A 14,118-nucleotide genomic window follows, 5' to 3' on the forward strand; every position below is an offset into this window, starting at 1 on the left:
CAGGCACCTAGCAGCTTTTTATAACAAAGCCAACTTTAACTTGGTGGGTACACAGTGTCTTGCGTGGTCCCTGGCTCTTTAAGCAGAGACTATGACATCATCTGACTACAAGTCCCAGCAAGTACCCAGCTCTGCTATTACTACCACCCCTTAAGCTCCAGGCTCAGCAACGCGTGACGTCAGGGAGGAAAGAGATGCTTCCCATTGGTAGAGAGGCTAGCCAGAACCACGCCTGCTAAATTCGGTCTAGACCAGTCAGATGAGAGGAGTTTGTCTCCATGTGGAAACCATGTGGCTCCTACTGGAAGGAGGAGTTTAGGATTAACTGAGGAGGGGAGCAGGCTGTGATACAAACAAGGAGACAGAGTGCACCTGGAGCAGCAGTAGCAGGATGGATTGTGGCCTGAAAAGAAATTTTGAAAGAGGGAGGAGGATAGGAAAAAGAGAGGACACACTCAAGAAGCCCACCATCTATGTCTTGTTACAAATAATAAACCCTCACCCTACTAGAAATACCGTCACCCTACTTAGAAAAAAATATATGCATGTTTCAATGACCACATACTTTGGTGTAGATTTAAATATTTTCCTGGGAGCCTTGCAACCGCAAACATTGGCAGCACTGAACTAGTGCCTCAGGAACAAGCAGTGAAATTGGCATCCTCATTTTCATGTACAAACAGCAAAGAGTGAACCCAAAAGTAGAAAAAGGAAACCCATTGCTCTCTTCTCATCATATGGAGTATCACTAACAGGAAAGGTAACAGAGAGGTAGCTGTGTGACGTCTGTTTCAGCAAAAACAACAAGGACTCTGGTGGCAATTTACAGACTAAGAAATGTATTAGGGCATAAGTGAGTTGTATCTCAGAAAAGCTTATGTCCTAATAAATGCATTAGTTTTTGAATGCCACGGGACTCCTTGTTTTTACAGAAAAGGTGGTTGCTTTGTGTTTTCTTAACTCAAATGTAGTAGTTGCAGCTGTAAATGCAGAGAGGGGATTTTTGTGTTTTTTTAATTAATTTGATAAAAATTAACTACAATATAAGTCTTAAAATTAAAAATTGCTCCCTTTAAAAAAAAGTACTATCTGCAAATTGTTAGCCACATATTAGGATTTTAAGCAAGCCGATTCCCCAGCGCATGTAGAATGTATTTAATGCTTTAATGCAGACTGTCTCTGCAGAGATACCTTCTCCTCCCTCCAGAGAGGCGTTAGGGATGAAGGTGGCTGCAGTTTAACATTTAATATTTCAAATGCATAATACTAGATAATTCCTACAGCCTTTCAGGAGATGCCCCAGATCTCTCAGCAGACAGTGGCTGTAACAGTATTTTGCACTTTGTCATGCCATATATAGAGAGACCAGAGAAAAAATATCAGGGGAATTTTGTGACTTCAGTTGTCAAGTCCCTATTTCTGGATCATAGTTGCACAAATGTATTAATCCTTCAGCCTGTGCCCCTCTCATCATGTTTTGAGTCACAACAAAATGAAGAAAGAATAATTAAAGCCGGGTCAAAAATGGGTGGATAGTCAGTTTGTGTTGTCGAGAACTGCATGCAGTTTGCCCTGATCAGAGATTGGAAGGCAGGTCTGAGCCAGTTATACTAGTTAGTTGCACTACCATCTGCGCTAATGAAACCAAGTGACCAATAAAGTGATTAACCTCGATCTCTCCAAGTCCTGTAAATAGCGACAGCCACCGCACACATTTTTCTACTGGCTACCTGGCTGGCTAGTTTTGCTTCTTGCCTACGTGACTGTCCCCATGCGTAGGGGAGAGAGCGAGAGAAAGAAAAACAAGGACGTATCGCTCAGTTAACTGCACTATCCTTCCCCCACTTTGGTGACTCCCGTAAACTGGGGGAACGGGTCAAGATCAATATAAAACCTTGTTTTGGGGAACGAAACTGGTTTTGTACGCACCTCCGCCTTGTCAAAGAACTACTTTCATTGATGGCAAGGTATTAGCTAACATTCATTGATTCCACCATCAAGCTTCCGTTGATTCCAAGGCATTAGCCCTCCCTTCTTAAAAAGCCCTATTACACCATCCTTTTAGGAAACAATTCTTTATTTGCACACACTTCCCCCGCTCCACTATAAAAGAGACTGCGATCAACAAAGGCTTTGGCTGATTAATTGCGATGGAAACATACGAAGATTTTTCGGGGGGAAGGGAGAATCATCTGTATGAGGGACATTTCCCCAAGCCACATAATTCCTCCTTAAATTCATAACAACTTAATTCAGAAGGGAGCTAAGCTTTGGATTGGGTTTCTTTTTAATCATTGCAGAGGCTGACATGGTGCATCTGATCATTTATTCTCTTCCTACGCTGACCTTCAGTGTTGTGAGGCTAGATTAAGCACCAGGCAGCCTATTTATTTCCTACTGTTACTGTCTATTAGTTGTACTCAGAAACGTTGCAAACGCGTGAATCGTTCTGAGTTATTTCTTTTTTGCTGACGAGTACATTACCGAAGGAGGTGGTAGAGATGGAAATCCCTTACTACATATAAATTCCCCACACCCTCAACACACGCTAATTTGTTATTCAGTTCAGACTGCTTTAAAAAAATCAGGAAAAGGGAAATAAAAGCGTTTGCTTAGTTTTGGGGGAGAGTTGAAATATGCTCCAGATATTTAATTAACCTCTGGAACTGTTTATAATTTGGCTTCCTACTTGATCCTAAAGTTTGCTTCAAACTGGACCCTCTGTTCAAAGCTTAGGTTAGTCCATTTTTGATGCATTAGCCTTTGTATTTATCGGACTACAATTTAGGATGAAAATATGCTACTGAATATTTCGCCAGTGTTCTTGGGTCTCTAAAAAAATAATTTAAAAAAACCCCATCACCAAAGCTACTGTAACCTAAGCACATGATTTTAAACGAGGAAACTCGGTGCATTTTGAAATGGTTGCTCCCCTTCCCCCCCTCCCCTTCCAATATCACTGTCTGGTTGTCATGAAACTAACAGTTTAGTCTCGTCTGGCAGAGCCCAAGCAGCTTTCTCTCTTTGTTACATCTTCACACGCATTTTCTGTTGTCATCAAACACTCCTGCCGTTTTTCCCTTTAAGGAAAAATAGAAAGGGGGAAACCAAAGCAAAACTTACTTTTATTCTCCTTCTCGATTTTCTCCAAGTAGCTGGCTGCTTCTAGCAAGATCTGCACATTCTGAAGGAAAGTGTTGATCTTTTCCATGGAGTCCCCACTACTGTTAAAAATGTCACTGAATGGGCACCTGGACATATCTGCTGCTGTCATTTCTTGCTGCTGACCTAAAGGAGGATCCAAAACATCTGTCTCGCATTTCAGTTCTTTCCTCGGCCGGCCACGTTTTCCCATTGCTTTTCGAAATGCAAACTTTAAATTTTAAACCTCTTTCCCCGACTTTTCCGTTTCTCTGCCCTTGTTGCAGTTTGTGTATATGTGTGAGAGAGACACTGAATGAATCAAGGGACCTCCTGACTTTGAGGCTCCGTTGTGGTCCTAGTGCTAGTTGCGTTCTAAACAATAAAGGTGAATGACCAGGGTGACTTGGTTTTATTTTAAACTGCTTTTCACTCGTCATTTCAATGAATGAAAATGTTCTCTGGGCAGATAGCAATTACATCACCAGGCCCTGTAAATTCACACTAGACTACAGTAGTATTAACCCAGCTTCCAGTGAAAACAACTAGGGGGCAAAGAATAGTGGGCTAAGGTGGGGGCCAGTTTGCTCCACTTCCCACAGCTGAGTGGCTGGGCTGGGAGATGGCTAGCAGAGCAGTGCAGGCTGCAGTGTTGCTCCCCTTCCTATGGCTCCTGCTGCTGCAATGAGTCAGGGGAAGCCCCAACCCCCATTGTCTTCCCACCTCAGGCCCCAGGTCTGGGCCCCACAAGTTAACATCTAAATGAGGGACAGTTCAAAACACAGAATATGGGGTGGCCACCCCAAACCATCCTATGGATAAGACCAACAAAAATCAGATTCCAATTGCTTCTGCTCTTTGGCTACTAAAGGTTACTGCTTTGCCTTGCCTTTTGAGGCACAGGTTGACTCTTATGACAGTGCTCAGACTAATGGTACTCTGGTCAGAGCTGGCAGCCTGGCACCTCCAGCGTCTTACTACTGTACTGCATAGCAACTGTGTATTTTCCATCCCAGAGCTGTCTGCATTCTAGTGGTGTTTGTATGATGCCTAGCACAATGGGCCCCCAATTTATCAGTGGCTTCTTTGTGCTATCACAATAGAACTCACGCTTACTAACAACATAGAGTGTGAGAAGCATGTTAGAATGTTGTGCTTTATCAACAAAACAATTCTTAGATTTAGAACAATGTTTCCATGCATACTATTGTTAAATGGCATCTTTCTTCCTTCTTTCATTGATACCTCTGCTCACACACCTGCTCTTCCAAACTTGTGCTTCTTCAATTAAATTGGGCAATAACTTTTTTTTGGGGGGGGGAGACGATTCCATCTGTTCTAGCCAATGAGAGTGAAGAGATTATGCCAGGGCAGGGGCAGCGTGCATGAAGCCTCCACCCGGGCACTTGGCACAGAGCAAGAAAAGAAGCAGCCAGCTACTTTGAGTAGCTTGGGGCTGCTCCCTGCCTCTGTGTCCTGGTGTGGCAGGCCACAGGGTGGATTCAAAGACTTGGTGGGCTGGATCGGGCTCATGGGCTGTATTTTGCCCACCCCTGGATTAGATGCTACTTTTATTCTCAGTTTTAAAATAAACTGTACAGATAAATACTACCTAGGGACTAAATTGAGAGCATCACATTTATTAAGTGGGGGAAAGGGTGGTACATGAGCACACTAGAACAGCTTGGCCAGCATTTTCAAAGCAATTAGTGATCTTGGGTGTCTCCATTTTAGGGTGTCTGATTTGAGCTCTGTTTTTCAGGTGCTCAGCTGCTCTCAAGATACAATCATTCAAACACTTACACACCTAATTGCACTACTGACAGCTGTAGAGCTATCCTTTTACTGAAATCTGTATGCTTGTTTGATAGGTCACTTAGGTCCTGATCAGGCAAGGTACTTAGTATGTACCTAACTTTACCCATTCTGGTAGTTCCATAGACATAAAGTGCTTAAAATTAGGCATATGCTTAAGTACCTTGCTGAGAGGCTAAGGGAGTTAGTTTTTAAAATATTTGCTGTTACTACATAGAAATGATGAGTCTTGTGGCGCCTTAGAGACTAAAGCTATGTCTACACTCATGGCTTCTTGTGCAAGAACATCTTGCGCGAGTGTTCTTGTGCAAGAACTTGTGCGCAAGAAAACGTCCACACTGCCACGTGTGAGCTGTGCTTTTGCACAAGAGCGCCCATGGCAGTGTGGCCGCTCTCTTGCGCAAGAAAGCTCTGGTGGCCATTTTAGCCATAGGGCTTCCTTGCACAAGAAATCCCTGCTGAGTGTCCACGCTGCCCTCTTGCGCAAGAGGGCTTACACCTGTCAAAAAAGAGCATAGCTCTTGTGCAAGGAGCCCTCCCTTACCACGCCGTACTGTAAATTTACTTGCGCCGTACTGTAAATTTACTTGTGGGCGGGCAGTGTGGACACTCTGCAGATTCTTGCGCAAGAACGGCTATACTTGCGCAAGAAGCCGCGAGTGTAGACATAGCCTAACAGATTAGGCAGAGGGTATATAAAGTACAACAAAAGAAAAGTTACTTATCAAGTGTAGGATTAGTGTTAATGAGGCTAATCAAGTGAGGAAGTTATGCATTCACAGTAGCTGATGGGGAGATATGAATATCAAGCGAGGGGAAATTGCCTTTGCAGTGCATTAACCAGTTTAAATCTTTATTCAGGCCTAATGTGAGTGTATTGAATTTGCAAATGAGTTGCAGTTCAGTTGAGTTGGCACAGAGTGGCACTGCTGGCACAGATCACATTAATGGATGAGCCCTTGAAGGTGTGGCTTGTGATTAGGTGCTATGATGATATCGCTTGTATAAATATGTGGACAGAGTTGGCAATAGGGCTTGTGGCAGAGATTGGTTCCTGGTTAAGTGTTTGTCATGTGGTGTGTGGCTGCTTGTGAGTATTTGCTTAAGTTCAGGTGCTGTCTGTAGGCGAGCATTGGCCTGTCTCCCAACAGCTGTGAGAGTAAGGGGTTGTTTTCCAGGACAGATTATCGATTGTCAGTGATACACTGGAGGGATTTCAGCTGAGGACTGTAGAAGATAACGGGGGTGTTCTCTTATTTTCCTTGTTGGGCCTGTCCTCAAGTAAGTAACTTCCGGGTACTCGTCTGGCTCTGTCAATCTGTTTCTTTGCTTCTCCAAGTGGGCATTTATTTGTACTCTAGTGTCCAGGAAGGGGATTTCTTGTGTGGACTGGTCCAGGCTGAGGTTGACATTGGAGTGGAAATTGCTGTGGGTATGTAGAACACTATATTATCGTTGAAGGGCCATACACAAGTAGACAATGAAGGTTGTGCACTGATCTAATAGGTCTCATCTCTTACTTCATATTATTTACCTAATTTTATTATTTGTATTGCAGTAGACCCACGTGTGACACTCAACCTTGGGCATTCTAACCCCTGTATTCCTCATTTTTATATCCTTATGATTTTACACAAAGAATGCCATGGAAGGTATCAGAAGAAAGATGGTGATCTTCTGAAAGCCATTTATCTAGCTGTATATGTATATCCTTACTATACATGAAGTTATGAGGAACTGTTGTATGGTTGTTACTAAAACATTTTAAGTTGGTGATTCAGCCAGATATTAGCTTCCCTGAGACAACAGGAAAGAGACTAACCAAGCCCTGGGTGGGTGTCACTGGCCATTGTCCAGCATGGGAGCTACAATGGAATGACTCACCTGTATGAAGCTGCACCAGCAGAATTGCTCCAACTTCGCCTGGAAACTCAGCAATGGTCCCAGATATGCCTAGACTTGTGCTTTCCAGCCACATGGACTGAGGGTATAAAAACCAAACACAGGGACCTATGTGTTGCCTTTTGCTTACATCATTGTAGAGAAGGAAACAATTATACTCTGAAGACTCCAGCAGGTGGAATGACTCATCTCAACAGTGAAATCTGTGCAATATCCAGTGAGGTGAGAAACTGTTTGGCATGGCCAGTTGGTGATGGTAGGCCTAGGGGAGGCAAGCCCCCAATCCTACCCCTTCAGCCAAGCCTCCCCCTCTCCCCCTACTCCCTCATGGGGAGGTGGCGCAGCATGCTGTGCACTTCCTCACCATCATGTGGAAGACAAACATGCGTGGCCCAAGCCTCCCCATCCCTGGGAGCACGGGGAGGGAGGAGGGCATGTGCTTCCAGCCCCAGAGCATGGGGAGGGCGGGCAACACATGGCGCCAGCTGCCCCGGCCCTGGAGCAGGGGGAGGGCAGGCACTGGGAACAGCAACACTCTGCCCCCAGAACACCTACAGCAGTGTGTGGGCAGAGCCAGGCTGGTGGTTTGAGAAGGCATTGCCTTCCTCTGCCTGGGATACAGGCCGCCCATGCTGTTTTGTCTAGTTGTTGCCCAGCCTGATAGGGGTGTGAGTTTAGACCACATGTTCATGTTTTATTTTGATAACTACTCTTTTTAGACTAAAATTTATAGTCACTTATTAACTACAAATATAGAATGTAAGCTTCTCTGTTTACCTTTAGTAGTGAGTTTGTACATAGAACAAAAAGATCATCTCTGCCCTAAGGAACTCACAATCTATAAACAGAATACAAAAAGTGTAAGAAAAGGTGGATACAGCCAGACCAACAGGATCAAAAGGAAACAAGGACATCAATTACTCTCCAATTCTTTACTAATCAAGTCTCTTATTAGCCACTCCATTATCTTCTCTGAGATCAATGTCAAGCTGATAGGCCTCTAAATACCCAAGTCCTCCTGTTTAGCCTTTTTAAAAATTGGCACATTGCCTTTCATCTGGTCTTCTGGAACTGCCTCAGTGCTCCAAGACTTATTGAAAATGAAGGTTAATAGTCTACAAAACTCTTCAGCCACTCTTTTAAAACTCTTGGGCTACGTCTACACTCGCGGCTTCTTGCACAAGTACAGCTGTTCTTGCGCAAGAAACTGCAGAGCGTCCACACTCCCCGCCCACTCTTGCACAAGGACATTTACAGTATGGCATGGTTCCTTGCTCAAGAGTTATGCTCTTTTTTATCAGGTGTAAGCCCTCTTGCGCAGGAGGGCCATGTGGATGCTCGGCAGGGATTTCTTGCACAAGAAAGCTCTATGGCTAAAATAGCCATCAGAGCTTTCTTGCGCAAGAGAGCGTCCACACTGCCATGGGCGCTCTTGCACAAAAACACAGCTCGCACATGGCAGTGTGGATGTTTTCTTATGCAAGACTTCTGGCACAAGAAGCCGCCAGTGTAGACGTATCCTTCGATGTAAGTTACCTGGACCTCTGATTTAAACATGTCTAACTTTAGTAGCTTCTGTCTAACATGCTCCAAAGAGTATCATCATCATAGGAGGAAACTACATAATCTGTTTTTCCCCAAGTGCAGCAAAGATATATTTTTGAACACTTCTGCATTTCCTGCATCATCATTAATAATTCTACCATTTCCATCTGGTAGCAGACCAATATCATTTTTAAAATTATTTTTGCTTCTTATATATTTTAACAACTCCCTTTAAAAATTCTTCCCTCACAGGTCATATTTTCTAGATCTTTTAATCATGTTTGTTGCTCTTCTCTTGACTTTCTCCAATTTGTCCACATCTTTCCTGAAATATGGCACTCCAGAACTGGATACAATACTCCAGCTGATGCATAATCAGTGGACTAATTACTTCTCATTTCTTATTTGCAATATTCGTACTTAATTCATCCCAGAATTATGTGGGTGTGTGTTTGCGCAAAACAAAACAAAAAAAAAAACCCCAAACCATGTTACACTATTGATTCTCATTTAGCTTGTGGTCCATTATGACTTTTAGACCTCTCCTCAGTACCCCTTCCTAGGCAGTCCTTCCCTATTTTGTAAGTGTGCAACTGACTGCTCCTTCCCACATGGAGTATTTTGCATTTGTCCTCATTGAATTTCAGACCATTTATGCAGTTTGTTCAGATAATTTTGAATTATTATCCTATCTTCCAAAACACTTGCAATCCCTCCCATTTTAACATCTGCAAACTTTGTAATTGTACTCTACACTATTCTCTAAATCACTGATGAACATAATTAACAGAACTGGACCCAGAACAGTTCCCTGTGGATCCACAGCAGAAGAGACTCAGTCTTTGTGTAGCAGATCAAAACACTAAGCCATGCACCCTCCAGTCTTCACCACATAGAGTGGTTCCCTGCATGCACCTGTGCCTTCCTCTCTGCTGGGATTTTAAAGGCAGGTTGGGTGAATCAATGCTGACTCAGAGATCATTTAATTTACATTGCTTTTCCTAATGTAGCATCCACAGGTTTGAAGAAAAAAATTGTGATCCTGGCTCTTCCACTTCTTATCTGACCACTTTTTTGCTGCAATTCAGGAAAGTTATGATAGGGAAACACCAATTATTCCCCCTCAAAGTTCATCCTTGCGTTCCTAGAGAAAATGCACTTTGTTTGTGCAAATTTCAGATTATGTAAAGGGTCCTGATCCCCATCCCCCACAAGAAGCTTGGATCATCAGGCATAATTTTTCAACAAGGAGCAGGGGACTATAAGAGCCTTAGTGTTTGGGAACCAGCTGGTGACACCTTGGAGGTCCCTGACTGTCAGAAGGTGACTGTAAAACCACTTTAAGTATCTGAAGCTGAGCGCACACAAAATTGAGGCACCCAAAATTGATAGTCACTCTTGAAGATTTCATGCTGTTTTTATTAATAGTAACTGCTGAGCATCAACACTATGATCAGCATTGGATGTACATGGTCCCCATCAGATAGACCTGCACCCAAAAATATCATCATCTGAGACAAACCAAAGACAACTGATCAGACACAGGTCATTATATACAACAGGTTTTTCTCAAACTGTGAGCAGTGTCTGGGAGAAGCTCAGAACTCTTCTTTGTCCTCTGTATTTACCAACTGAAAAAGAAGAAAGTGCAAAAAGAAGAAACTGCTGACTATTGTGGACTTCTCTGCTGCCTACAGTCTTTCCTTGACATCCAGGCTGGGTGCAGAGTGTGAGCAGGGATTCGCCTGCAGGATCCTGTCTGGACATTTGGAGCATTGCTATGGTGCGAATATTAAGAGCAGGGAGACTGTTTCCCTGGAAGAAGACAGGTGTTCTCCTGCAGGCATCTCGCATGTATGGTGGGTGGGTGATGGTAATGGGTAACAATAGGCATGAATGCAGTCTTGGCTGCTGAGGCAGAGAAAACCAAGTGGTGGAGATAGGCTGTTGGGGATGGAGTCTTGAAGGGGAACAGACTGGGAGGAACAAATAGTAGTATGAGCTGGGGAGCTCCCCTTACAGACCTATTATTTTATACCTCCACTCAGCCACACTCCCCAGCATGTGCCCCCCACTGGAACCCTGCTCCTTTTGAGGAAGGACTCCTTGGTCACCCTCCAGCTCAGCTCAACACTCTCCACACCTCAGCATATAAGAGACAAGCCTCGTGGGAGGGTCTGCTACAGCTGTATATCCCTTGAATGTCTAGTGCACCATTAACTGCTGGCCTGTGGGAAACTGTGTGCAGGAAGTGGGGCCCATCTGCTTTGATAAAAATGGGGCCAAATGGTAAAGATTTTGGGGCACCCTGGAATAGAGGGTCTGTAAGTTTCTACCATTGGAGTAACCATGGAAAGACTTACAGAAGGAGCATGTAGTAGAGGGATTTGGAGGAGGAAGGAGTAGGCATAGAGCACACTTATCAGGAGTATGTTACAGACAGAAGAGACCATGCAAGAAAGCAGAGAGAAGTGCAAGGAAAAGATAGTGTAATGTGAAGACAAACACACCAAACCCACAACACAAATATAAATAATTGTTAAGGCCTGAAATGTTGCAGCATTGCAAACTCTACGGCTATGTCTACACTGGCGCGATCTTGCACAAAAGCGGCCACTCTTGCGCAAAAACTTGCTGCCTGTCCACACTGGACGCGTGTTCTTGCGGAAGTAAACTGACCTTCTAATGTATGAAATCAGGGCTTCTTGCGCCAGAACTCTGACGCTCCCACTCAGGAATAAGCCCTTTTGCGCAACTGTTCTTGCACAAGAGGCCAGTGTAGTCAGGCAACATGAATTTCTTGCGCAAGAAAGCCCTATGGTTAAAATAGCCATGAGAGCTTTCTTGCGCAAGAGAGCGTCTACACTGGCATGGATGCTCTTGCACAAAAGCACATCTCTTGCGCAAAAGCACATGCCAGTGTAGATGCTCTCTTCTGGAAGAGTTTTTGCAGAAGAACTCTTCCGTAAAAGAGTTTTTGCGTGAGAACGCACCAGTGTAGATGTAGCCAGAATGTTTAAAAATCATGTCTCAGGACCCCCAAATCATAACATTGGCTTAATCATGACATTTTAAAAATAATAAATGTGGGGAAGCTTTTATTTGCCTTTTAGTTTCTGAGCTCTTATCAGGACCCTGTTTTCAAGTCTCACCACAGCCGTAAGGGCTAGAAATTTCCTCCTTTATAAAATGAAAGCTGAGATTCACATGCATTTTCTTGACTCTAGATAACTGGGACACTCAGTTACCACCAATGTGAGACCAACCAATGTGAGACCTACAATAAGATTGTGAGAGCTGGCAACACTGTGTTGACAGAGAATTTTCTCTGCTGCCTAACTAGAACATTTCCTGTTCAGAGACCATATTGCTTCAGCATTACTTATCTGTGCTGGAGGTTCCGGGTCCCTTTGAACAACAACTTGTGCCCATCTGTTTCCCTCTGTGTTGTGCAACAGAGGAGAGTGTGCTCCTATATAACTTAAGATCATAGACTGCAATTAGAAGGCATGGCTCCCCTCTCAGGGAGGCCAGTTTTACAGCTCTGCACATCAATTAAAATTGGTTGCACCTAATTTACAGCAGCATACGTGAAAAGAGAACCAAGCTCAATATTTTTGTAATGTATCAGCTAAGTGGTAAATTTCCAGGAGAGAGGCACAGTAAATAAAATATGTTGTTACAGCCAGTTTAGAAAGTTTGACGGTACAAGACAATATGTTCTTAAGTGCAAAGCTAGTGAATGCCAGGAGATGCAGAGCTCTAAGGATTACCTGTGCCTATATTGTTTTGAATGGCATGCTTTACTGTTCTGTGATTGTTTTTTTCCATATTGTATTGCATAATCATGCACAGCAACTAAAAACAAAGCCAACAATTTGAGCAAAAATATTGGGCTATGTCACCACTGGAGTAAACTGACTCTAACTCCGCCTGAGAATCTTCCCCAGTATCTTCCCTCTGTTGTAACAGATATTTTAAATTCATTTCAACAAATACATGCATTGCTGCACACAAAGCTCTGTTCAGTGCAAGGGAAGCAACAGATATGCTGTTTGTTTTTTACTGGGCACTAACATTCAGAGCAAACATTTGTATTTTTCAAAAGAATTTCTTTGCAGCAGTGCCTATAAAAAAATTAGAACATTTCAGGCTAAACTTGAGCATGATTTTTAGTTGGAATAGTAGAAAGCGTTCCCTATTCTTAGCTTCCAGACCTTTGTAGTACTTTTCATTCAAGGAATGAAAGCAAGCATGCAAATGTTCCACTTAAGAATATTCCCCTGTTTTTCTAGCAACCATTCTAGTTTCCTGATCATCACTGATGCCATCTTGGGGGTAAATTACCAATATGAAACCCAAATCAAACAGATTTTAATGGGAATATTTTAAAGTATGTAATTAAAAACGACTGTGGTTTTTCTCTCAGCAGAGGATCTTTGATGCACCTGTTCTCACTCTCAGGGATAATCCCATTCTAATCCTTTTTTAAAATTTCACCTGCCTTTAAAAGTCTGTTGCTGCCCATTTTGAAGGACAAACCAGTGATAATTATACTGACCATCTGTCAATGGCAGCCATTTCACTCCTTGCACTATTAATAATATTTTTTTAAATAATTAATTGGGGTTGCTGTGACATCTATGTCCCATTTTTTCATACATTAGCATTAATCTAGTGATCTAATATTACTACCATTTTGGAATAGACTTCACTCTGATGATTTATCAACATCAAGTTGTGACATAAGTTTACTAATTTCTAAAGGCTCACATTCACTTGACCTTTAAGTGCATGGCCTGATTATGTTCCCATTATTACTATTTGTATTGCAAGAATCTCTAGCACCAGGACCCCACTATGCTAAGCACCGTACAAACACAGGACAAAAGGAAAGTCCCTACTCCCAAAGAACTGATCTGTGCATGTAGGAGACTGTATACGTGGTCCATACCACTTCATCATGGAAATTTCTTCAATAGATGATAGAACCTAAGAATCCTGATTTTTTTTTTTTATTAGGGCATCACACTTTTTCTTTATGGTTTCTTGCATATTTTTTTTTAGGACTCTTCACTAGCTGACTCTACAGCAGGTTGAAAGCATTGTTATTATTTGCTAAGAACAGTAGCCAAGATAAGCATTTCTTTCCTGGAATTTCTGCAATTCCATTTCCAATTTGATCAATGTATTTATTTTATTCTGTTTCTAACAAGAGATTCTGAGCATGTGTACAGAAACTGCCTGTCTAGACATGGTGTTCATTGACAATGTCATACTGAATGAACTCAGGCTTGGATCCTCAAATCCCATTGATTTCATCACAGCTGAGTGTTTCAATACATTTGAGCATCTGGGTCTCAACCTCCTTCCCACATCCTTCATTGTGAGCATCATCTTTTGCAGACATCAAGTTGTGCTTATCACTGTATTGAATGCAGATGACCCATGACTCTCTCTGGCTTCCAGGCTGTGGCCCTTACCCTGCTTCTTGCTGAATATTTAGCCAATCCCTGTACCCACATGAAGACTCATTTGATTTCTCTGCGGTTCCACGTGAGCACAAGGAACCAGCAGCACAAAGTGGATTACCAGATTGGAGTCTAAATAATCACCTCCCTTCTCACAAGACATCAATGGACAAATCATGGTTCTATTGAAGTCAGCGGCAAAGCTCCTGATGATTATAATGGGAACAGGAGTAAATGAAACTTA

The 14,118-nt window shown here is 42.9% G+C and overlaps 1 protein-coding gene and 1 long non-coding RNA gene across 6 annotated transcripts in view; one reads left to right on the forward strand and one right to left on the reverse strand.

Annotated features, from left to right (window-relative positions):
* Positions 1–14,118, reverse strand: part of MXI1 (MAX interactor 1, dimerization protein) — a 158,194-nt gene that overhangs the window by 103,471 nt on the left and 40,605 nt on the right. Inside the window, exon 1 of one of the 5 annotated variants that reach the window (XM_006135008.5) lies at positions 3,124–3,638. The exons of 3 other annotated variants lie outside the window; for them this stretch is intronic. In XM_006135008.5, the coding sequence (XP_006135070.1) occupies positions 3,124–3,355 (232 nt within the window). In that variant the 5' untranslated portion in view covers positions 3,356–3,638. Of the gene's footprint in view, positions 1–3,123; positions 3,639–14,118 lie in introns of those variants that run through there. One more of the 5 variants, XM_006135007.5, reaches the window with a different exon arrangement.
* The window catches only part of LOC106732807 (uncharacterized), a 45,908-nt gene continuing 38,303 nt past the window's right edge, over positions 6,514–14,118 (forward strand). Inside the window, exon 1 of the long non-coding RNA XR_012905721.2 lies at positions 6,514–7,080. This is a non-coding gene — a long non-coding RNA (uncharacterized LOC106732807). The remainder of the gene's footprint in view (positions 7,081–14,118) is intronic.

Source organism: Pelodiscus sinensis, chromosome 8 (assembly GCF_052426305.1).
Source record: "Pelodiscus sinensis isolate ZL-2025 chromosome 8, ASM5242630v1, whole genome shotgun sequence".
In the NCBI taxonomy this organism is placed as follows: Eukaryota; Metazoa; Chordata; order Testudines; family Trionychidae; genus Pelodiscus; species Pelodiscus sinensis.